Source organism: Silene latifolia, chromosome 5 (genome assembly GCF_048544455.1).
Source record: "Silene latifolia isolate original U9 population chromosome 5, ASM4854445v1, whole genome shotgun sequence".
NCBI classification, from domain to species: Eukaryota; Viridiplantae; Streptophyta; class Magnoliopsida; order Caryophyllales; family Caryophyllaceae; genus Silene; species Silene latifolia.
In genome coordinates, this window is record NC_133530.1 from 892,850 (window position 1) to 918,215 (window position 25,366).

The window sequence follows — 25,366 nt, forward strand, 5'->3', positions numbered from 1 at the left end:
ATGGTTTTGCCGTAATGAAAATACAAAGGTAGGCACTCTTGGTTTGAATAGGAAGAACAAGAAGAATAATTTGAGTGTGCATAGTGATGGGCTTTTGAGGATGGCATGTTCTGCCGTAGGTTGTCATTGATTTTTTTTTTTTTTTTAATAAAAATGGGTTTGGTCAAAGGTTTCAGGACAATTTAGGTTGTGACCATGATATTGGTGTATTTCGGGTCTGGTATAGGGGTTGTGATCTGGAATGGATCCCTTCTTTGAGATTAACTTAGCAAGAAAAAAAAGTGGGGTTGTTCTTTTACGTGACAATCATGCAAAGAGAAAGAGAAATAGTATGATTTTGAACAAGTAAAGCTTCATATGGGTATTTTTGTTGTGGTGATGTTTGTACTAAGAGGATGTTAGTGATGATGATGACAATAAATGGTGCCGAGGTTTCGGAGGTTTCGGTCGTGGTCGTGAGCAAGGTTGTTATTTTAATTGTTTAACGGTGACGGAAAAAGGTACTGGCCATAGTTTTCGGATGGAGTGTGTGGCTGAAAGTGTGGTAGCCAATGTATAGATGAGGGGTTTGATGCAATTCTAGGGTTGGTTGTAGCGGAAGATGGGTTGTAGCTAGACTTATGGTAAAGGCCAAGCGAAATCGGGTTTTGGGTGGGTGGTTCGGCCTAAGGATCTACTCTGAGGAGTTACCCTCTATCAAGAGCACGAGGCTCTGATACCATGTGAGAATTATGAAAAAGGTTTGAATATCATTAGAATTGCATGAATAATAAAGTTACAACCTAGGTTTATATACTAGTTACAAAGAGAATAAAACTGACCTAGAAATATACTTGCTGTTTGTACAAGGCGGAATAATAGGAAATATATGAACTATTATACACTAAATATATATCAGTAAGATCATCATAGAAGATACTAGAATATGCTAAGTAATATTCTCAATACTTTGTACATCAAATTAGAACAGGGTTAAAAGGGATTTTTGTTTTTTGTTTCATAATTGATAAATTTAATGATTTGGTATGATCTTTGATTAAATCTAAATGGATTAGTTATTTGGAATTTAGTTTAAGATGATCTTAGATTAAATATAATCTAATAATTAATTAAATGGAAAGTGACTTGAGAGTTGAGACTTGAATGAAATTTTGCATACCTTCTTGATTCAGCTGAGACGTTGTTAGGGATAAAAAATGCAAATTTATCAAGTAATGACGTGACATCTATTCATTGGACGAAACCAAGTGGGAAGGATTAATGACGTGTCGCGATATGGACCATAAGATGAGTCAACATGGAATCTTTTAGCATAATGAGTAAATGATGAAGTAAATGGGTCAACGATTTGTTGCCTATTATTTGGGGATTGAAGGTGAAAATCGGGAGCGATTCGCTCAAGAACCACGGACGCAGAGATGCGAGAAATGGGGGAATATGAAGATTGGACCATTCCATGGAAAAAGTCAATAACGACTAGTCTTAAGATAGAGGAATATTTAATGGAGAATTTAAAGGAGCAACTAATAGGGCATTGAATGAGTCAAGCAACCACCTCCTATTTTGGTGTAACTGACGCAGGAATTCTGGAGCAGAAATTAAGAGGATGTTGTTGACTTAACCCTAGCATTCAACAACAACTATATAAATAGGAGCAAGTCACAATTGCAGGGGGACCGCATTCCACACACTTCAACGCTCATACTCACTCAATTCCGTCTACCGTCTAGCAATATCCCAATAGAAAATTAGCCCTTGTATTTCCTCGATTGGATAACTCCGTCTCGATTATAGTGTCAAATTGGTGGGATTCCGACTCCCCCCGCGGTTGTTCCCACATCGGGTTTTCCGCGTCACCAAAATTCCTCGTGTCACTCTCTTATTTCGTTGCTCATTCGTTTGTTAAATTCGTTGCATTCAAATCATAATTGGCCATAGATTAATCACTATCACTCACCTAATAAAATTCATAATCGGTAATTTTTTACCAAAACAGTTTGGCGCCCACCGTGGGGCATAGTGATCATTTTCTATAGCCAAGCCTCGCAAAACCGAACCAGCCGTCACAATGCCGGAACCAGCCAAAATCCTTCCAGCAGCCAGAGTATGTCAGCCCTATCTTCTGCAGCAGGATTTACTTCTGCATCCGCGGGATCAGTCAGTGCATCCCCAGCATCCAGCCAGACGATCCCCGTCAGCATGTCAACCAGAGCCATGCCCCAGCTTCAGAAGCCACCGCAGACCCCAAAGGCAGCAGGTGCATCCGGTCAGTCCAAATCCAGTAGGGAAAGCAGCCCCAGCCGAAGTGAAGCTGTACCCAGGAGTCAGATCCAGGAAGGCTCAGGCGCAGAAGTTCTCCGAAGCAGAGGACCTCCAGCATTTGATCCGATGCAGGTGATGATCCAGGGGATGGACAATCTGCGTCGGGCCGTTGCGGATCTGAGGAAGGATAACCAGAACCTGATTGCTCAGATCGTGACAGCAGTCCAGACCAAGCCAACATCAGCACCAGAGGCTCGTACCAGAACCAGCGGTGGAGGGTCGAATCGATCACTTTCATCGGAACTAGTCACCAGGCTAGATCTCACAGGAGTAGCACTCAGCGAGCCAATTGAGCCCAGAGGATTGGGATGCCTGTCATTCGATAATCCACCCAGTCTGCAGTAGACAACAGGTAACGCTTTGTTTAGCACCCCATCAGGATCTGACTTTCCATCCTTCTCAGGTACCCCCGCACACCAGACACCAGGGTGGCAATCTGGACCTGCCCTCAATGCAACAATTCCATCCTGCAACCAGTTCACCAGCGGAGCCTGGACCGGAGGACTGCAACAGACACCAGGATGGCAGCCTGGATCCATAATCAGTGCAACACCAGTAACCAGTCTCCCAGCACCAGGCCAATTTTCTGGAGCACCCTGGCTAGGAGGTACACCAGCTGGTCCTTTTCCGCCTGTTTCTAACCTTCTTGCAGGAGCAGGTAATTCGCTGGAGCAGCAATACCAGGAGCTGAGGGAGCTGATGTATAAGATACCAGGCGTAGCCCGTCTGTTGGAGAAAGCAGCCAGAGATAGCTACGCAGACTCACCATTCGTGGATGACATAGCCTTAATCGGTGTTCCTAAAGGATGTGTACCGCCAGCTATGACACTATGATGGAATCACAGATCCACTTGACCATATCAACCAGTACAAGCAAAAAATGATGGTGATAACCGCAACTGGATCTCTAAAGGAAGCTTGTATGTGCAAGGGATTCAGATCAACACTGTCAGGAGCAGCCCTGCAGTGGTTCGTCGGCCTACCGAACAAGAGCATAACCAGCTTCGCCGACCTAGTCAATGCCTTCAACCAGCAGTTCGCCAGCAGCAGAAAGCCGGAGAAGCAGACCAGCGACCTCTACCGGATATTGCAAGGGTTTGAGGAATCTACCCGTGATTACTTGAACAGGTTCAACAAGGAGAAAGTGTCAATTCCAAGGTGCGATATAGCAACCGCTATACAAGCCTTCCGCCGAGGATTGCACCAGGATTCACAGCTATACAAGGACCTGACCATGCATCTATGCACTACATTCGAGGAGGTACAATCAAAGGCAATTGCTGTCATGAGGTTGGAGGAAGCACTGCACCCGTAAGAGGCACTTATGATTCAGACCCAGTATCCAGAAAAGCTCCAGTAGAGAAGAAAAATGAAAGAGTCAAACCCTACAGCAGGAGCGTGAACAGAGTATCTGGGAATTCTGAAGGAAAGGGCGAGGCAAATTTGCCTCCGAAAGTAAGTGAGTACGGTTTCACTACCAATCTTGCAGGACTATTCAAAGCCTTGAAGGAGCTGGGACGCAGAGTCAGATGGCCAAAACTTCCAGAAGGAAACCCCAGCAGCAGAGACACAGGCAAGAAGTGTGAGTTCCACGGCAGCAACACCCACAACACCGATGAGTGCCACTACCTCAAAAAGAAGTCAAATTCCACTATGACCAAGGAAACCTGGATCACCTCCTACCCAGAAACACAACCAGAGTAAACTCAGCGGATCAGGTTCTGCCATCCTCTCCTCCTCATTGCACTAGAACTGTGAATGTTATTACAGGTGGATCGGAGCTATGTGGGCTGACCTATTCAGCAGCTAAGAGGCATGCAACCAGAACTAAAGGAGACAAACCAGAAAGCTCCTGCAGGGTTAACCACCAGAATGTGCCGTCAGTCACCTTTGACGAAACAGACGCAGGGTCTGCTCCAGAACAGCACCACGATGCCCTAATCATCACGCTTCCCATAGGAAATTGCAAGGTGAAGAAGATCCTGGTGGATACCGGAAGCTCCGTTAAATTGATCATGATGGAGACACTCAAAGGAATGGGATTCACCGAGAAAGATCTAGCAAAGAAGGCAATTCCCTTGGTTGGTTTCAGTGGCGAAACAAAGCATTCCCTAGGAGAAATCATCATCCCAACCTACGCCGGGGGTGTAAACAAACAGGTAAGGTATCTGGTTATTGATGGACCTTCTACTTACAATGTGATCCTTGGCAGGCCCTGGATCCACGAGATGAAAGCAATTCCCTCAACGTACCACCAATGTCTGAAGTTTCCAACACCTTGGGAGGTACAAGAGATACGTGGGGACCAGGAAGAAGGTAAGGATTGCTACAAGGTGGCTCTGAAGCCAACAACCAGTTCGCCCGCATAGCAATTACAGAGCCAGCGCATCCAGGACGAGTACATTGAGCCTCAGCAGGAAGAGCTGGACAAAGTCACCCTAGACGCCTTGCGCATCCGTAACGAATCGTTCTCATTGGATCTGAATGTACAGGTAAAACTCGTGAAGAACTCGTTCGGTTATTGAGAACTAACATAGATTGTTTTGCTTGGTCACATGATGATATGATAGGGATAGACCCAAGTGTGATAACTCACAAGCTAAGTGTGGATCCAAGCTATAAACCCGTGCGTGCGAAAAAGAAGAAAATTTGCTTCTGAAAGGAACCAGGTCATAAACCAAGAAGTAGATAACCTGCTTGCTGCAGGAAAAATTCGTGAAGTAAAATATCCAGAGTGGTTGTCCAATGTGGTGGTGGTTCCAAAGAAGAATGGCAAGTGGAGGGTCTGCGTCGATTTCACGGATTTAAATAAAGCTTGCCCAAAGGATCCATTCTCTCTACCACACATAGACGCCATGGTGGACGCTACTGCAGGCCACGAGATGCTGACATTCCTGGATGCCTGGAGCGGATATAACCAGATAAAGATGCACCCCAATGACCAGGAAAAGACAGCATTCAGATCCGAGAGAGGTATCTATTGTTATAATGTCATGCCTTTTGACCGAAAAATGCGAATCTACCTATCGAGGCTGGTAAACATGATGTTTAAAGAGCAAATAGGCCAAACTATGGACGTATACATAGACGATATGGTCGTCAAATCGAAGCAGCCTCACAAAGACCACCAAAGACTGGCGAAACTTTCAAGTACCCTCGGGAAATACCAAATGAAGTGAATCCTACGAAGTGTACCTTTGGAGTATCCAGTGGAAAATTCCTGGGGTATATGGTGACCCAGAGAGGGATAGAGGCCAAAGACCGAACAAATCAAAGCAATCCGCACTGGAGTCACCGCAGAAACCAAAAGACGTCCAACGTCGATCGGAAGAGTGGCGTCCCGAACAGTTTCATATCCAGGTCTTCGGACAGATGCAGACTGTTATATGACGTACTCAGAAAAAGCCAAAGATTTGAGTGGACAAATGATCATGAGAAAGCATTTCAGGAGCTGAAACATTATCTCAGCACCCCACCGCTCCTGACAAAGCCAGAGCCAGGAGAGCCACTGTTCTGCACTGTCGATCCACGAAGCAGCGATCGGTGCGAAGACTAGTACGAGAGCAGGAAGGATCACAGCATCAAGTATATTACATCAGTAAGTCTCTGCTTCCAGCAGAGACCAGGTACACGTCACTAGAAAAACTTGTCCTTGCACTAGTTACTGCATCCTACAAATTGCGTCCCTACTTCGAGTCTCATACAATTTCTGTGATAACTAATTATCCTCTTAAGACTATCATGAGAAAACCAGAATTGTCAGGGAGGATGGCTAAATGGTCCGTGCACTTGAGCGGTTACGATTTAAAGTTTGAACCCAGTACGGCCATAAAGTCCCGTGGCTCGCGAGACTTCGTGTCGACTTACGCCCGACCCTCCGGACCCAGCGCAGAGCGGGACATTTTCGAGTCCGGAAGAAGATAAAGGAGAACAAGTATGGGAGCTACATGTGGACGGAACTTCAAATGCCAAGGGAGCAGGAGTAGGACTGGTCCTCAAGTCACCCCAGGGAGATCTCATAGTCCAGGTTGTACGATGCGAATTCAAGGCCACAAACAATGAAGCAGAATATGAGGCATTGATCCTGGGTCTGAAGTTGGCTCTGGATCTGAAAATCAGGCACCTTCAGTTTTGCAATGATTCTAAGCTTATAGTGAACCATGTTAATGACTGCTATGAGGCCAGGGATCCCAGGATGATGGCATACCTAGACGTAGCAAAGGAGCTGAAAATCAGATTTGTCACGTTCAACATCAAGCAAATCCCCAGGGACCAGAATGCAGAAGCAGACGCACTAGCCACCCTGGGGGCAACCTTCAAAGCAGGAACTATCTCCACAATACCAATTGTCCACGTGCTGGAGCCAGCAACACTAAAATCTCAGCAAGGAGCAGAAAAGGTGTGCAGCACCAACAGTGAAGAAAATACTCCAGACTGGAGGAAACCCTACCTAGACTGGTTGCAGAATGATGTCCTACCATCAGATAAAAAGGAGATAAGGAGCTTTAAAATGAGAGCATCCAGATTCATACTAATTGATGGTGTTCTATTCAGGAAATACCTCGCTGGACCCTACCTCATATGCCTGGATCGGGAAGCGTCTCAGGCTGTTTTGCATGCTCTCCACAGTGGGGAATGCGGAAACCATGCAGGGGGCAGGAGCCTGTCCAACAAGGCACTGAGGCAGGGATACTTCTGGCCCACAATGCGCAAAGATGCCATGGAGTTCGCAAAAAAATGTGACGCTTGTCAGAGGCACGCCCACGTTAGCCACCAGCCAGCAGAGCCTCTGCACCAGGTTATATCACCATGGCCCTTCATGAAGTGGGGAATGGACATCGTGGGACCACTACCTAGAGCACCAGGAAACAAAGTCTATATGCTCGCCATGACGGACTACTTCTCCAAATGGATAGAAGCAGAATCATTCTCCCAGGTTACAGAAACCCAGGTGATATCTTTCATTAAACGCAATATCATATGGAGGTTTGGCATTCCATCTGAGATCATATGTGATAATGGGTCCCAATTCATTAGAAATAAGACAGAAGCTTTTTGTGCTAGGTGGAACATCTCGTTGCAGAAATCTACTCCTAGGAACCCCCAGTCCAACGGACAAGCTGAATCCACCAATAAGATTATCGTCGAAAACTTGAAAAAGAAGCTGGAGGAGATTGGGGGCAAATGGGCAGAAGAGCTACCTCTGGTTCTCTGGGCTGACAGAACCACGCCAAAGGTTGCAACGGGACAAACTCCCTTCAGCCTGGTGTTCGGAGCAGAAGCAGTCATCCCATCCGAAGTTAGGGTCCCAACCCACAGATATGGATGCATAACAGAAGATCGGAATCAGGTGGAAATGGCAACCAATCTGGACACGATAGATGAACTCAGAACCAGCGCCCAGATCAGGATGGCTTCCTACCGACAGACTGTGGCTAGAAGCTATAACAAGAATGTAAAAGTAAGAACCCTGCAGGTAGAAGATATGGTCCTGAGGAAGGTCTTCCAGAATACCAAGAACCAGCAAGCAGGAAAATTCGCCTACAACTGGGAGGGGCCATACCAAGTAGAGAGCGCAGTTGGAAATGGAGCCTACCGATTCATGACTTTGGAAGGGCAAATGGTTCCCAGATCCTGGAATATCACCCACTTGAAAAAATATTTCACTTAAGTCACCAGCATGGTCAACAACTGGGTACTCAGCCTACCAGATACAGCTCAGCCAGAAGGCGTGTGTCCGTGGCTAAGCACGTACAACCGGGACAACCAGCCTCCCGCGATGCATTAGCACCCACGCAAGCCTGGCTCCTCTGGACGAGTGGGCATACTAGACCCCTTAGCCAGCATCCAAACAGCGATGGCCAAACAAATGACGTGCATGCACAAATCATTGCACCAGCAACGGTACGACACAAAGATATATCAAACGGAAAATATTTGAGTTGAAAAGCAAAATATGTCTGGTCCTCTGAACCAGGCCAAAGTATACCGAACTGTTTATCAGAAGCAAAACAAAATACAACGCCCCGCAGGGCCAGATACTATCTAACAAGCAAAATAAGTTTCAGTTGCAGAAAACTATCACTACTCCAGGTCAGTATGTTCCCCAGTCTCAGAAGCAGTAGTTCGAATATCAGGAGCAGCAGAAGTCACTTCTTCCTCAGCATCTGGCACGTCAGCAGGAGCAACTTCCCCCTCCAGACCAGACAGCACATCCAGGTTCAGACTCTCAGGAAATTCTGCGACCAACTTTCTCTCTTTTGCTTTCAGATTCCAGCACCTACACCTGGAAGGCTAGAGAAGCTTCAGTATCCAGAGCCTATGAGAGGCGAATCTCAGCACCAGAAGTACGACCTTCGGCATCATAGAAACTTAAATCTCTCGAGAAATCTGAACTTGCCAAAAGTTCCAGGGAAACTCAGCAGCAGGAGAACAAGGTGCCGGAGTATATCCAGAAACAAAAGCATTTCCAGAAGAAGAAACACACCCAAATGGTGGAACAAGACCCACAGATTGGGGGCATGGTTGCAAGTGAAGTAATCTCAATAGAAGTAGACTCTGGCCGAAGCAATAGCAACCATGTTTCTGGCAGTAGATCGAGATGCAGAACCAGAATCTGCCTTTCTCTTCTCAGCAGGCTTAGGAGGAGCCCAGTGGCCCCTTTTCTTCCTCTAAATCGGGACCATTTCCGAAGTAACCTTAAGCTTAGCAAACCCTAGAATGGGGTGAGAAGTCAAGAAGCAGCAACAACAGTACAACAAATAAAGCAGAAGCAGAGCAACATATCAAGCGACATATCATCCAGATCCTGAAAGACTAATTTCCCTCCTCATCTCGAGGCTGAGAAGGAAAATTGGGGGCAATTGTTAGGGATAAAAAATGCAAATTTATCAAGTAATGACGTGGCATCTATTCATTGGACGAAACCAAGTGGGAAGGATTAATGACGTGTCGCGATATGGACCATAAGATGAGTCAACAGGGAATCTTTTAGCATAATGAGTAAATGATGAAGTAAATGGGTCAACAGTTGTTGCCTATTATTTGGGGATTGAAGGCTGAAAATCAGGAGCAGATTCTGGCTCGGAAGAACCTGGACGCAGATGCAGAAATGGGGGAATATGAAGATTGGAGCATTCCATGGAAAAAGTCAATAACGGCTAGTCTTAAGATAGAGGAATATTTAATGGAGAATTTAAAGGAGCAACTAATGGGGCATTGAATGAGTCAAGCAACCACCTCCTATTTTGGTGTAACTGACGCAGGAATTCAGGAGCAGAAATTAAGAGGATGTTGTTGACTTAACCCTAGCATTCAACAACAACGATATAAAGAGGAGCAAGTCACAATTGCAGGGGGACCGCATTCCACACACTTCAACGCTCATACTCACTCAATTCCGTCTACCGTCTAGCAATATCCCAGTAGAAAATTAGCCCTTGTATTTCCTCGATTGGATAACTCCGTCTCGATTATAGTGCCAAATTGGTGGGATTCCGACTCCCCCCGCGGTTGTTCCCACATCGGGTTTTCCGCGTCACCAAAATTCCTCGTGTCACTCTCTTATTTCGTTGCTCATTCGTTTGTTAAATTCGTTGCATTCAAATCATAATTGGCCATAGATTAATCACTATCACTCACCTAATAAAATTCATAATCGGTAAATTTTTACCAAAACACACGTGCTCAGGTATATGTTACCTGAAAAATAACTGTCTTACCATGTGACTAAGCTATCGGTAATCGGTTAGCTATAAGTTGCGTAAATAGTCACATACAATGTCATAAACTGTAAAAGTATTACTCTTTCCGTCTCAATCATTTGTTTACCTTTTATATCAAATCATTCATAATCAGAGTTATTTTAATTAAAGGTAAACAAGTGATCGAGACTGACGTAAACATACAATCATCAAAGGTACAAAGAAAAAGAAAAAGATCAAAACTTTGGATGATTCAAACCTGATACAGGTAGAATAAAGAAAGAAAGTAGAAAAATGAGTGACAACAATTGTAAGAATTGAGCAACCATAGTAACAACAGCACAATTCCGACATGATGGATCAATGAAATCTTTGTAATCACCATTTCTTCCCCCAAAACCCAATTAATTAATTAATTGATTAATTAATTAAAAAGTCGTCTCTTTGTACATCAAATTAGAACAGGATTAAAAGGGATTTTTGTTTTTTGTATCATAATTGATAAATTTAATGATTTGGTATGATCTTTGATTAAATCTAAGTGGATTAGTTATTTGGAATTTAGTTTAAGATGATGATCTTAGATTAAATCTAATAATTAATTAAAAGGAAAGTGACATGAAATTGCATACCTTCTTGATTCAGCTGACACGTGCTCAGGTATATGTTACCTGAAAAATAACTGTCTTACCATGTGACTAAGCTATCGGTTAGCTATAAGTTGCGTAAAAATTGCATAAACTCACTCCGAATCACAAAAAAAAGTACGTTCGTATTAATGTAAGACTAGTTACTAAAAAAATTACTTACGTTGCAATATGCTCGTGTAAAGTCGACTTATAAATGTTTGTCTTTAAATATTTGTCTTAGCTATGTACTCGTAGGTTATTTTGTCGGACATTAGCTAATATTTATCCCATTTTGGAATTACTAATTGGACATTTTCACACAGTCGGTGTTCAAATAAATACAAGTTCTTGCTTGACGGTGAATTCTACAACTGATTTAAATAGTTAAAAAGAAAGGGACCAACTATTGTTCTTTATTTGCCTCAAAGTATTCAGTTTTTTTTGATGAATTCTGCTACCTTTATTGTATATTTGTATGTGATGCTTTAGTTATTCAGCTATTTTGTTTCTTGGTGCTGCAATTTGGGACCAAAGTAGTGACACACGGAATGTAAATTTGGGTTGCTGGTAGGTTTCGAGAGGACCTTGTATGCAACATTGCGACCTTACTCTGGCTAGTGCTGGAATCTAATATATAAGACTGTGTTGAGAATTAGAATTACACCAAGCAAACAAGAAGGCATAGATCCATCACGCGTTACACGTAACTAGGTTGGCGAGCCAAACAAGTAGGGAACTGATTGAGTAGCGAAACAACTCTTCTCTTGTAGTGAATAGATTAACGGAGAAATGGTTATTGAGTACGTACGTGATTCTGCTAGTCTCAGGGGACCTTGATGCAATTGAATTTGATTGCAGGTGTTATTATAGTGCCGGAGTATAACTTACGACCTATCGGCTATGGCCCACAAAATCTCAATCGTGGCTAGCTAGGGCCGGACTCCCCCGGACAAGAGTTCATCGGTCCATAAACCAAAAACTTGTACTCGTAACACAACCAACCAATCTTTGTACATGTGATTTTCAACCGTACGTACATCAGTTAACAGGAAGGAAGCCACGAATTCTATAGGACCATCTTCTAGAAAAAAATTCAGATTTTTTTCGAAAAACTTCTCATTTAATTACTTTTGTTTATCTTAATATAAAGTTAATATAAATGAGATGAAAAGAGTAGTATACAAAGTCTAGACCTCTGATTTTCAAAGATAATGGTATTTTTATGTCTGAACTCGAGACTTTTTATTAGATTAAAACATTAACTCCTCTATCCCTATCCCATTTCATTTGTTTTTTTTCATTAAAGGTGTCCGGTTATTTGTTGTCCTTTTTTATTTTAAGAATGAACTTAATGAGTAATTTGATCATTCACACTTAATTTGTTCCACTTATCATTTAGTAATTGAACATCTCCTTTTTCCTTGGTCTTTTTGTCAAAATGAAAAGATAATGATTGGCCAAAAGGAGAGTAAAGACTTGCTAACTAGCTCATCCAACTTTTATATGTAACTATGGGTAATCATAGAATTTTGAAAGTTGGACTTATCATAAAACCATCTTTTCGAAAACTTATGGACGACGGAATTTATAATTAGTGACGTAAGGTATGACCTACTCGTGTATCATTTTAGAAAGATTCTTCTAGGAACACAAGTCCCGGTCTAGTGATATATGACTGAAATCATAGTTTATGTTTAATTGCCATGAAATTTCTTCAAAATGTGTTTTTAAGTCACAAACACGAAAACACAAAAAAGACTTTATTTATGATGAATAATGTCAATGTGGTAGGCCTACATACATGAACAAAGTATATCCATAGAGTTTCCAATGGAGGGCACGCAAGTTTTGTACTAGTAGCTAGACAATTCTATTTTTGATTGTTCTTGTAAAATGTCTTGGAGGCCAAGTATACGAATTTCATGCATCGAGAATTCCAGTTTGTATGTGTAGTTTACAGGGTGCACGTCACTCATGTGGTCACATTACCAATTAAATGGGATAATAATAGGTTTTATTCATTTCATCACTGACTTGACCCTAATGATTTATTCATGCATGCATGCCCGTCAAATCCACAAGACAATACATTAGACCTGACATATTTGAATCACAAACAAATAAAAATCTATGTACGTCCACCTACGTCCAGTGTAAACCCAAACCCGCATTTAGTCAAACTATGCATGCCGGTAAGGCAGCAACATTATAGATTTATAGTAGGGAAAACATCAAAGCATGCATATGTAAAGAACCCGCCTTGTTTTAGCGTAATTCGGATTTCAGAGTACTAGCAAGCTGAATTAGCTAGAATCTTGTTTTATTTTCATCATAATTAAAGGAGGTTAGCAAGATCGCTAAAACATATCCTAAGTGTATTAGTTGAAGTACTTCAAAATTCGGAGTATAAACTAAGCTAATTGATCATTACAAAATTAAGCTGGATTCACGAAAACGATCTTAAATTAGGAGCAATACTAGTATATACGGAGTACAATATTGTATACATAACCAAATGGCAAATACTGAAACGTAACAAAACTGGATCGGTGAATTTTTTTGAATTCGTGCAAAAAATGATCTGAAATTCATATAAACACACGTATAAATGGAATTTTACTCAGTTTGAAAGCCACATAATGCAACAAAATCTCGGCCATGCAATGCAAAATACGTATTTTTTTTACACGAATATGGAAAAACTTAACGGACCACTTAAATTACTTGAAGTACAAAAATTAATAATCAAAATTCAATGTTTCGGATATTACCACGTTACATACCCCATTCAAATATTATTGTCATTATTATTATATTGTCTAAACTTGAAAATTGTACGTGACTACTACTATATAAATAGAGCCACTTCCATTAATTATTTTCATATCCTCCTACACTATAATAAGCTACTCTACTACAAACAAATCAACCACACATATATACCAGAAAAAGTATCATCGTCATAAGAATAAGAATAAGAATAAGAATAGAATCAGAATGGAAGCGTTATCGTCAGCATTAATATCGCCAATTGCGATATCATTGGCTTGTATTTTAGCGGTGACATTCTCATGGCGTGTTTTAAAATGGGTATGGTTTAATCCCAAGAGATTAGAGAGGATTCTTAGAGAACAAGGATTCCAAGGAAACCCTTACAAACTCTTATATGGAGACTCTAAAGATAAAGCTCGGATGACTGCGGAAGCTAGATCCAAACCTATGTCCGATTTATCGAATGATCATCTTCCTCGTACCCAACCTTTCTATCACCACACCGTGAAAAACCATGGTATATAATCATACTAGTATAGGAGTATGTGATAAACCCTATCTAATACTCCCTCCTATTTTTTTTTATTTCTTCTCATTTAACTTTAATTTATTATACAGTTTTCGAGACGGTACTCTGACCGTAAATTTTGACACATATATAACGCTTTTTTAAAATAATATTTTGTGAAACGTGTTTTGATGATAAATAAAAATATGTTAATATTATTTAGTAAAAGTATTTACTTTTTGAGCTATTTATGGTGAAATTAAAGTTTGTCAACTTTGATTTCAAAAAAAAAAAAATGGGAAGAAATATAAAGATGGGAGGGAGTACTTATTTCTTCAAATCCAAAATGTAAAATTTAATTTAGTTACATCAACATTCATGCATGCACAAGTTTGCTCAATTTAATTTAAGTGATATTGTTCATGGTAGAATGTTATTAATTACAGCTCTGGTGTTCTAATCAATGGTTTACATTTACTTCTGATTAGTGATTACAGAGTCACGCGCGTAACATAGTTAAAAAGAAATCAACAACTAATATTTGATACATATAATACATGAATTTTACATTTTTGTTTTACTAGCAATATTCTTAATTACATGTAATAATTGCAGGCAAAAGATGTATTATGTGGGATGGACCAACACCAATGGTGAACATTACAGAACCAGAAGCAATAAGGGAAATATTTACTAAAATAAATGAATTTCAAAAACCACAAATAAACCCAATTTTGAATGTGGTGGCCACTGGTTTAATTCAATTAGAAGGTGATATGTGGGCCAAACATAGGAAGCTACTCAATCCAGCTTTTCACATGGAGAAGTTGAAGGTCTCTTTTTCATTCTTAATCCTTTTATTTATCACTGTTTCTTATTTAAGACTGTTTTAACCTAACAAAGCTCGAAACCAAATACTCCCTCCATTTACCTATTTTCTTCCCATTTGCTTTTTGAAGGTCAAAGTTTCCGAACTTTGACCGCAGATAAGTTGGGGAATAAAATATATAAATTTGTAAAACAAAAACATTTACACTTATTGTCAATGCATCTTTCACTTAAAAAAATTCCGACAAAAAAAAGTAACATATAGATGTAAAAAAATACAGTCAAAGTTCCGTCTTGGATACCGCAATAAAGCAAATGGGAAGAAAATAGATAAATGGAGGGAGTATATATAATGAAGTATTCTAATTAATTACTTACTATTATGGGTAATGATTATGTTGATGCAGTTCATGCTTCCTGCGTTTAGTGCAAGCACAAGTGAGATGATCAATACATGGGAGGAAATGGTGTCGGAGACTGGTTCGTGCGAGATAGACGTATGGTCACATCTCCATAAGTTATCCGCAGATGTTATTTCTCGAGCTGCTTTCGGAAGTAGCTATGAAGAAGGCAGAAGAATTTTTGAGCTTATCACTGAGCAACTTAAAGTAGCTGTTCCAATTATTAATCAAGTTTATATTCCTGGATGGAGGTTAGTATTATTCATTATCCACTGTTATAATACGGGTTTTTCTAATGTGTGCCCTAATAAGAAAACCGTTATTGTATATATGTATGTAGGTATGTGCCAACAAAGGTAAATAGGAGAATAATGGAACTGGATCGGGAAATTAAGTCTTTGTTGAAGGAGATAATTAAGAAGAGGGAGAACGCAATAAAAGCAGGAGCAAAGCCTAAGGACGACTTATTGGGTGTACTATTGGAGTCGAATGCTAACAAAAATCATAAGATTTCGATTAGTCTTGAAGAAGTGATCGATGAGTGCAAGATCTTCTTCTTAGCCGGTCAAGAGACCACTTCGACTTTGCTTGCTTGGACGTTGATATTGTTGGGTAAACATCAAGACTGGCAACAACGTGCTCGAGAAGAGGTCTTGAACGCGTTTGGTGACAACACTCCCGATTTTCATGGATTAAACCAACTTAAAATGGTACGTATGACGCATTACATGTACTTTCTAAGGCCTTGTTCTCTTGAACTGAAATTATTTGAACTGAACTGAACTGAACTCAATGGATTTGACCTAACTTGAACCAATCTGAAAATAACTGAATGGACTTGAACTGACCTGAAGATATAAGAACTGAAAGTAAGTCCAAAAGAACAAAGCATGAATTTAGTTAAACTACCTTTGACTCGAATTATCCAAGTTGAGCTAACATGACTAGGTTCGACTTGTAAGTCTGTAAGACTGGAACTAAAAAATCCAAAATATGACAATTGACATTAACTTATTATGTTGGTAGGTAAACATGATATTACAAGAGGTATTGAGGCTATATCCACCAGTACAAGAGTTAACCCGAACAGTTTGCAAAGACATCAAAGTCGGAGACATCTTTTTACCCGCAGGAGTTCTAGTTAACTTGCCACTGCTCCATGTTCAACACGACGAATCCATATGGGGTTCCGATGCTAAGGAATTCAAACCAGATAGATTTAGCCAAGGCATGTCGAAAGCTACAAACGGAAAGACATCATTTTTCTCGTTTGGTTGGGGACCTAGAATTTGCATAGGATCAAATTTCGCCATGACTGAAGCAAGATTAGTGTTAGTCATGATTCTACAACGTTTCTCTTTCGAGATTTCGCCGTCTTATGCTCATGCCCCTGCTGCCATTTCCACCCTTCAGCCTCAGTTTGGTGCTCCTATTATCTTGAAACAATTGAGTCATTAAGTTAAAGTGTCAGATTTAGCGTCTTGTAATAATAATAATCGTATTTAATAAGATTAATGTGATTTTGTTATCAAAGTGCTAATAAACATTGTATTAATATAAGTATTGGACAACTAATAATAATCGTAATTTTTTGTCAAAACTCGCATAACAGTAGTAGTTATAAGAAGGAATATTGTGAACAAGTCCCATATCAATGAGACGAATTGAAGCTAATCTGATTAGGTCATGACCAGGCGAACTTTTGGGGAAAAAACCTTACAATAGTTTGTTTTTGGAAAAAGTTAACTATAATTAAAAATATAGATAAGATTGATGTTTCGACTTAAGTGAAAATTGAACCTAGCTAGCTTTGTCTCTATCATGTTCGAATTCCGCTCCCTTATGTAGTTTCGTAGTGGTTTGTCTTCAAGAAACAGTATCCGGCCTTATGATTTCAGCACCTCGTATAGAAAACATATACGAGTACTACAACTCTACACTCTAGTACTCTACAAAATAGAAACATACATACAATTCATCCAACTAATTCATTAACCGCCAAAATATACATACTGCCACGTTAGATTAAAACGTTATCCTTATGATTTAAAGGCATCTAGGCTAGTATTCTCGTATCTAAACTCGAAACTTTTAATTAGATTATTAAAGTGTGTCTGTGCTGACTCACCCAACTTATATAACGATGGTAATCTTACAACTATATACGAAAGTTGGATTTATCGATCATAAAGCAGTCTTACCGAAAAACGTAGGGATGATGGATCTTGTAAATTAGTACGAGTATTAGATTATTCTTCTAGGAACACATACAAGTCCTCATCTATAGTGGTATTGATATATGACTCAAAATATAGTTTATGTTTGTTGCCCTACATGCATGATTTTTCTTCAAAATGCAATAATGCATGGAATTTTTTGGTTAATTAGCAAAATAATAAGGTAATTAATGTTCATTTGAAACTATTTGGTCCATAGTATCTACGTCATCAATTTTTATTTTTGTTCAATTTTTATATGAAACCGCTAAGAAACCTAACGGCTTCACTTAGTTTTTTTTTTAATATAAAAGGCAAAACCGCATCTTAGCGGCTTACCATATCAGTACTTGTCATTTTGTAGTGTACCTAATGCAAGTTGTTGGAATAAGTCGCTGAAGTTCTCAGCGGCCTTGCCTTTTTTTTTTAAAAAAAAAAAAAACTGATACAAATATTTGGACGACGACATTCTGTAAAGCCGCTAGATTTCTTGGCATTTTGTATAAAAATTGAAAATAAAATAAAAAGTGATGACGTGAATACTATGGACCAAAATAGTTTAAAACTAACACTAATTCCCTAATTAGCTTGCTAATAAACATTCATTAACCAAAAAATTCTAATGCATGTGGAGTAGTAGGTACTAAGTCACAAGCACAAAACACAAAAGACTTGACTTTTTGTTCAAGGAAATCTTCATCAAAAGACGAATGCCAAATTGTCAATGTCGTAGCCCTACATGAATGAACATACAGAAAAGGCTAAATATATAGTATTATGAATTAATGATAATAAGGCTAAATACATACAGTTTCCATTGTAGGGCAACTTTAATTTGTTTGTAGCTATAGCTAGAGAAGAATTCCATTTTCTATTGTTCTTGTAAGACGACTTGGAGGTCAAGTATACGAAATTTAAACATCAAGGAATTGTAAGGTAAATCTTACTAAAAAATTACTTGGAGGCCAAGTATAGTAAATTTAAACCATGCATAATGGTGGACGTCACTCATGTAGTTACTTAACCAATTAAATGGAATAGTCACCCCAAGCAATAGATGTATGTATCTTCACTTGTCATTAAATCTTATATAATACATCCCCTCCCATTCTACATTTACTTACATTCACTCTATTAATTCCTTACATATCTTCCTAAACTACTATAAGCAAGCGAGCTACTCTACTTATTAATATCATCGTCATAAGAATAAGAATAAGAATAATTAAGAATGGAAATAACGTTATCGTCAATTGTGATATCATTGGCTTGTGTTTTGGTGGTGACATTGTCATGGAGTGTCTTAAAATGGGTATGGTTTAATCCCAAGAGATGGGAAAGGATTCTTAGAGAACAAGGATTTCAAGGAAACCCTTACAGACTCTTGTATGGAGACTCTAAAGATAAAGCTCGGATGACTATGGAAGCTAGATCTAAACCCATGTGTGAATTATCGAATGATCATCTTCCTCGTACCCAACCTTTCTACCACCATACCGTGAACAACTATGGTATATTTGTTATAAACCCTAGTGCTTATTTTTTTTTTTCATATCCAAATCGTTTAGTTTAATTTATGCACATGCACAACTTATTAGTTCACGTTTGTTTTTCTACGTGTCACCTAAGAAAACACAATAAGAAGGTATAAAGAATGATTTACTACTCGTATATTTATTCATTAATTATGGTAAACATTAATTTGTACTCCCTCCATTTACCTATTTTCTTCCCATTTGCTTTTTGAAGGTCAAAGTTTCCGAACTTTGACCGCAGATAAGTTGGGGAATAAAATATATAAATTTGTAAAACAAAAACATTTACACTTATTGTCAATGCATCTTTCACTTAAAAAAATTCCGACAAAAAAAAGTAACATATAGATGTAAAAAAATAAAGTCAAAGTTCCGTCTTGGAGACCGCAAAAAATAGATAAATGGAGGGAGTACATTTGATGATATATTAATTTGTACATTAATTATGTGGAATATATGGATTAATTGCAGGCAAAAGATGTTTTATGTGGAATGGTCCAACGCCAATGGTGAACATTTCGGAACCAGAAGCAATTCGGGAAATATTTACTAAAATAAATGAATTTCAGAAGCCACAAATAAACCCAATTCTGAAGGTGGTGGCCACTGGTTTAGTTCTATTAGAAGGTGATATGTGGGCTAAACATAGGAAGCTACTTAATCCAGCATTTCACATGGAGAAGTTGAAGGTCTTTTTCATTCTTAATCCTTTAATCCATCACGTACTATTTCTTGTTTAAAAATGTCTTAACTAAGACGACTCTCACACCCGATTAAAATAGAGCTGAATATATAAAATGAGGTTTTGAGATGTCTTAAGTTAAAACGGTCAGTATAGTTTCACATCGTAGGTGGGAGTGGAGCAAGGAGGGCAAGCAGGAGCACTCACCCCTTCTGGCATAGGAACATTTTGAAGTTTTTAGTTAAAATTTTCGAATTTCATAAAAATAATTATCTTATACTATTACCCGTTTGCCGCTGATGACTTTCAATAATCCTAGCTCCGCCAGAGAGGGTTGAGGCCCAACTATTATCTTTATATCCTAGTTGATGAACCATTTCAAACTTAATCATAAAATGATGATTGCTTAACCACTAAAATATGGGCAATGATTATGTTGATGCAGTTCATGCTTCCTGCGTTTAATGCAAGCACAACTGAGATGATCAGTACATGGGAGGAAATGGTGTCGGAGAGTGGTTCATGCGAGGTAGACGTATGGTCACATCTTCATAAGTTATCCGCGGATGTCATTTCTCGAGCTGCTTTCGGAAGTAGCTATGAAGAAGGCAGAAGAATTTTCGAGCTTATCACTGAGCAGCTTAAATTGGCGGTTCCAATTATTAATCAACTTTATATTCCTGGATGGAGGTCGGTATTAATCCATTTATTACACCATCAGTTTTTCTAACGTGTGCCCTAAGAAAACCGTTATTGTATGTAGGTATCTACCAACAAAGGTAAATAGGAGAATAATGGAACTGGATCGGGAAATTAAGTCTTTGTTGAAGGAGATAATTAAGAAGAGGGAGAACGCAATAAAAGCTGGAGCAAAACCTAAGGACGACTTATTGGGCGTACTATTGGATTCGAATGCTAACAAAAACCACAAGATTGCGATTAGTCTCGAAGAAGTGATCGATGAGTGCAAGCTCTTCTACTTAGCCGGTCAAGAGACCACTTCTTCTTTGCTTGTTTGGACGTTGATTTTGTTGGGTAAGCATCAAGATTGGCAACAACTAGCTCGAGAAGAGATCTTGAACGCGTTTGGTGACAAAGCTCCTGATTTTCATGGATTAAACCAGCTTAAAATGGTATGTAAGCCACATTACTAAATTTCTTGATCGATCCAAGTCGAGTTAACATGACTAGAATTTATTTTTAAGTACGTTGAAGAGTCAGGAACGATAAATACCTATGAGGGTGGTGAATTAGGTATACCTTTTAAAAATTTGTCCTTAACTTAGTTAATTAATAACATAAGTTAAAAACCTTGAAGTACAAAAATTGAAAAACTTAATGTAATGTAAGTTCACAAGAAGTTACAGCAGTTCTATGTCAGTATTGATGACTGTGACTTGCAAAAAGTATAAACGAGAGAGAGCAAAGTAAAAGAACGTAAAAGTAAATGAACAAACAAACGATGTTTTTAAAAATTGGCTCGGTCTCTACTTGGAGGCCTATGTACAACCGTTATTTTATTATTTGTTTAGAAATTTACTCAGACAACTAAACTCTTACGATGAAAATAACTCGCCAATCTACCCCGATTGCACTCAAACTTAAAGCTACTCCAGTTCAAGAGTTTATATGTTCTATCTCACAGGTTTAAAGTCTTTGAATCTCAAGGGTTCACTTAATGAACATGGAGATCACAATTAAGAATTAAACACGAGAATCATGAAACAAATAAACTTATTATGTCAAAGTGCAGCTAACTGATACTTGGAGGTTTACAGCTTTTGAAAACAAACGAAGACTTTAAAACAGAAAACGTTTTGCAAATACTTAAATAACAAAGCTTTAAATGCACAAATGATTTGCAAGATTTTTTAATAAATGCTTTGGAAAGTTTTGGGTAATAAATGAAGCAAAGGCTCTCTATTTATCATGGATTAGATCATCAAAGAAGTACAACTTAGAGTAATTAATATAAAGTTAAATAAGTAGCCTTTGAGTGATGGTAAGTGTTAGGTTTAGACTTAAGCACACAATACTTTAGTATTTTTCAGAAAACTCTTCCCCAAACATTCAACATGAGACATTTTACCAAATTGGCAAAAATATTTTCTAGCTTTAAACTTTGACAAGTCCAATATTACCATTTTGGTAAAAAAAAACAAATGCACAAATCTAGAGGATCAAACTTGAGATTTATGATTTCATTTTTTAGATTTGTTTTCACACTTTTATGTTTCAAACTAGTTTTGTATCCCGTGAAAATCACGGGGTGTGATTTTAATAAAGTTTTTAATGATGAATCGATCAAATTATAGATATGTAAGTACAAGATACAAATACCTCGGCCCTAGGAAAAGAAAGAAAATGTAGTATCATCGGCAAGATCCTTCTAATTTTTCACAAAACATGTTGGAGTTGGCGGATATTGATATGAATTAATAAAGTCACTCACCCTATTCTAATCTTAAAAGGAAAGCATCTTATGTAGATAACGACAAAAAAATATAACAGGTAAATTAATAGAGCAAACAAAATATGAGAGACTAAAAGAATATAACCAATATTAATAAAGAAATGAGCTAGAAATTTACGAACATGTAAATTATTTTCCAAATCCCCGTATTATCACAATTTCCACCTTATTCCCTGTAAATAGTCCATAATAAAACATTAATAAAACTCAGCACCACAATAATCACCTTTTATCTCTTACAAATTTATACATACATACCAATTGATTCAAATACGAATTACCATATAAATTGATTCAAAAACATACATAAAAAATTTACCAAATCGCCTCACGACAAATTACCGTACTAATTGATTCAAAATAGTAGGGAAAGTCTTTACTTAACCAATTATATTCTTTCATATTCTACTGTCTTCTTCAACTTTGGATGATTTCTTCTCCTCTTTTATTTTCTCTTGCCATCCAAATCTTAATCATGTATAAACAATATATAAACATATTTTGACACTTGGTTAATTGAAAAGCAAAAGATATATATGCTTAAATAAGATCAATTTTTGAATGATCGAAGTAATAAATTTGATGACTACTCTTTTGAAGGACGAATTTAAGCATTCCATAATTAAAGCTTCCATTTTAAAACAATATTATCAAAACATGCGTGAAACAAATTAATTTAATAACAATAACATTTGAAGAAAACAAAATTCACTTACCTTGTTTTTATGATAAGAATGAGGATAAAATGTGCTTTGAGTTTATTCGTGTTTATGCTTGAAAATATTGTTATTTTTTGCAAACAAAGAAGATAAAAAGCATCATAGATGAAGGATTGTAGTTAAGGAGGTCATTAAAATTGTGAAAGAGTATTTTATGACTCTTTATCTTTTTTCTTGGGGGATATTAAAGGGCATGTAAATAACTATTAAGTTTAATAACTATTAAGTTCTATAAATTTATGTGCATTAATTCCGTATTATTAAGTGAAAATTAATTATTATTCGTTTCTTTGTACAAAAAAAAATATTATTATTATGTAAATAGGTGTGATAGGTGGCAAGAACATATGGGGTGACACATGTCATTTCAAAAGAGGCTCAACGTGCCTTTTTATGTTATTATATAGATGTTAAACCTTTGAAAATGTGAAATTTGTAAAGATTTCCACACTTAAACATTTTGTATAAAATTCCTCCGTACGGTAGTATCAGAAATCACAGTGGAGCGCACTATTGCATGGTTTGCAGCCTTTTCGACAAAATGAGAATGCTACACTTACTCTGACAACATTCGACAAAGACTAGGAAATAACTTTGTCTTGACTTCAATCTTGATCATTTGACCCTTCATGGACGTCCTTTAATTGCTTCAAACACTAAGCAATTTTAACTAAGAGCAAACAATCAAATAACAATTAAACTTGACATTATCAACTAAGTGTGTTTTAACATACGTAACTAAAAAAAAATTCTAAATATGACATGAAACTTATGTTGATAGGTGAACATGATACTACAAGAGGTATTGAGGCTATACCCACCACCGATAGAGGCAAATCGGACAGTTTGCGAAGACATCAAAGTCAGAGACATCTTTTTACCAGCGGGAGTTCTAGTTCACATGTCACTGCTCCATGTTCAACAAGACGAATCCATATGGGGTTCCGATGCTAAGGAATTCAAACCAGATAGATTTAGTCAGGGCATGTCCAAGGCCACAAACGGAAATATGTCATTTTTCGCATTTGGTTGGGGTCCTAGAATTTGCATAGGATCAAATTTCGCCATGACTGAAGCAAGATTGGCTTTAGTCCTAATTCTACAACGTTTCTCTTTCGATATCTCGCCGTCTTATGCTCATGCCCCTGCTCTCTTGGCCACCCTTCGGCCTCAGTTTGGTGCTCTTATTGTCTTGAAACGATTGAGTCATTAAGTTTGAGATTTATTATCTCGTACTGTAATATTTAATATGATTAATTAAGATAGTTTTGTTATCTAAGTCCTAATAAACATTTTATTATGTACTAGTTTAGACTTGTGTAATTTTTCAACGGTATATATAGATTGTTATCTTTTTTAATATATACTATTTTCAGATTTTCAACCAATAACTTATTAAATTTTTCACATTTCCCTTACTTGTATGTTGGTTTAAGGAAAAAAAAAATTGAAACTAAAAACTAATCAAAAGAGTTAACAAATATTATGAGTTTTATAAGCGGAAAAGTGGTAAACTAGCCCCTTAAGTTTGCATCAATGTGAGAATAACCCCCTTAACTTTATTTTGGTGTAAACAACCCCCATCACTTTGTAATAAAGTGAAATCAAGCCCCTTTTACTTTTCCGGTCAAAATCTCGCCGGATTGTTAATTTCTCACCAATATCTCACCAAAATTACGTGTAATTGCTCATAATTTAACACTGAGATTTGGGTGCAACTTTTACAAAATTAAATTGCTACGTCCGTAAACAACTGGCTCGGGGATAACAAGGAAGCCTTAGATTGTTATCGCCTCTTTGAGAATGGAATGCCATGACATCATTTAGTTTAAATCTCTGAAGCATCTTCAACAATGGAACTCTCCTCGCTCGCTTCTTTAAGAATAAATTTATTTATTTATTTGGCAAAGTTGGGCTTCTTTAAGAATAAATTTATTTCTTTATTTATTTGGCAAAGTTGGGAAAAGGAAAAAAGAAGTGATAATGTTGGTGTTGAGTGTTCTGGGTGATAAACAAGACACCAGGGAGGGAGAAAGTCAGAGGTAGGAGTGGTGGGACATATGAATTGTTGGATAATGTGCTAAAATAAGGCGTATAATGTAATACCCCGAAAAAAATTAGTTTTAAGATATATATTATAATGGGATGATAGGTTAATCGCGTACCTATGCAAAGATAAATTCCCTAGACAACAAATGAATGTAGTAATAGGGGTCGAACACAAGGAAACGGGAATTACTTCGTGAATTGCTATGGGTAGATTTTTATCAAAGTCGATTACGATTTGGTTTGGTTTGATTGTTTGATTGACTAATAAAACTATGATGTGAATTATATGATTAAAAGAGAGTCTAAAAGGTTCGGGTCACACATGCAAGGGTAAATATATTATCATGATAAACTTGGTACTAACAACATCGTCAATTGCTTAGGCTTAAAGATACCCATCTTACGATATTAGCATCAACCATAGACCGGGTCCTAGAGAAACTCTCGTCCATGACTAGGTCGTCCTACTATACATGCTTAGTCTAATTCAATTCCGTGCCTCTCGACTTATAGAACGAATAAACAAACT

The 25,366-nt window shown here is 38.1% G+C and overlaps 3 protein-coding genes across 3 annotated transcripts in view; 2 read left to right on the forward strand and 1 right to left on the reverse strand.

The window, feature by feature from the left end:
* The window catches only part of LOC141656285 (C2 domain-containing protein At1g53590-like), a 67,281-nt gene extending 56,856 nt beyond the window's left edge, over positions 1 to 10,425 (reverse strand). Inside the window, exon 1 of the mRNA XM_074463117.1 lies at positions 10,285 to 10,425. Within this exon, the coding sequence (XP_074319218.1) occupies positions 10,285 to 10,410 (126 nt within the window). The 5' untranslated portion in view covers positions 10,411 to 10,425. The remainder of the gene's footprint in view (positions 1 to 10,284) is intronic.
* A 3,094-nt stretch (positions 10,426 to 13,519) lies between these two features.
* On the forward strand, positions 13,520 to 16,723 carry LOC141656287 (cytochrome P450 CYP72A219-like). Its single transcript, XM_074463122.1, has 5 exons — positions 13,520 to 13,943; positions 14,550 to 14,767; positions 15,170 to 15,414; positions 15,504 to 15,873; positions 16,190 to 16,723. The coding sequence occupies exons 1-5, from the start codon at positions 13,652 to 13,654 to the stop codon at positions 16,619 to 16,621; spliced, it is 1,557 nt and encodes a 518-aa protein (XP_074319223.1). The 5' UTR covers positions 13,520 to 13,651; the 3' UTR covers positions 16,622 to 16,723.
* A 1,732-nt stretch (positions 16,724 to 18,455) lies between these two features.
* Positions 18,456 to 24,068, forward strand: LOC141655767 (cytochrome P450 CYP72A219-like). Its single transcript, XM_074462825.1, has 5 exons — positions 18,456 to 18,890; positions 19,386 to 19,603; positions 20,042 to 20,286; positions 20,360 to 20,729; positions 23,570 to 24,068. Exons 1-5 carry the CDS (start codon positions 18,611 to 18,613, stop codon positions 23,999 to 24,001), a joined length of 1,545 nt encoding a protein of 514 aa, XP_074318926.1. The 5' UTR covers positions 18,456 to 18,610; the 3' UTR covers positions 24,002 to 24,068.
* The last annotated feature ends 1,298 nt before the right edge of the window (positions 24,069 to 25,366 follow it).

Bases quoted from the DNA above. Each gene is read 5' to 3' on its own strand.
- LOC141656287 (XM_074463122.1), top strand. From the start codon at position 13,652: ATGGAAGCGTTATCGTCAGCATTAATATCGCCAATTGCGATATCATTG. The intron at 14,768-15,169 runs GTCTCTTTTTCA...ATGTTGATGCAG, and splicing joins TTCACATGGAGAAGTTGAAG to TTCATGCTTCCTGCGTTTAG. The intron at 15,874-16,189 runs GTACGTATGACG...TTATGTTGGTAG, and splicing joins GATTAAACCAACTTAAAATG to GTAAACATGATATTACAAGA.
- LOC141655767 (XM_074462825.1), top strand. From the start codon at position 18,611: ATGGAAATAACGTTATCGTCAATTGTGATATCATTGGCTTGTGTTTTG. The intron at 19,604-20,041 runs GTCTTTTTCATT...ATGTTGATGCAG, and splicing joins TTCACATGGAGAAGTTGAAG to TTCATGCTTCCTGCGTTTAA. The intron at 20,287-20,359 runs GTCGGTATTAAT...TATTGTATGTAG, and splicing joins CTTTATATTCCTGGATGGAG to GTATCTACCAACAAAGGTAA.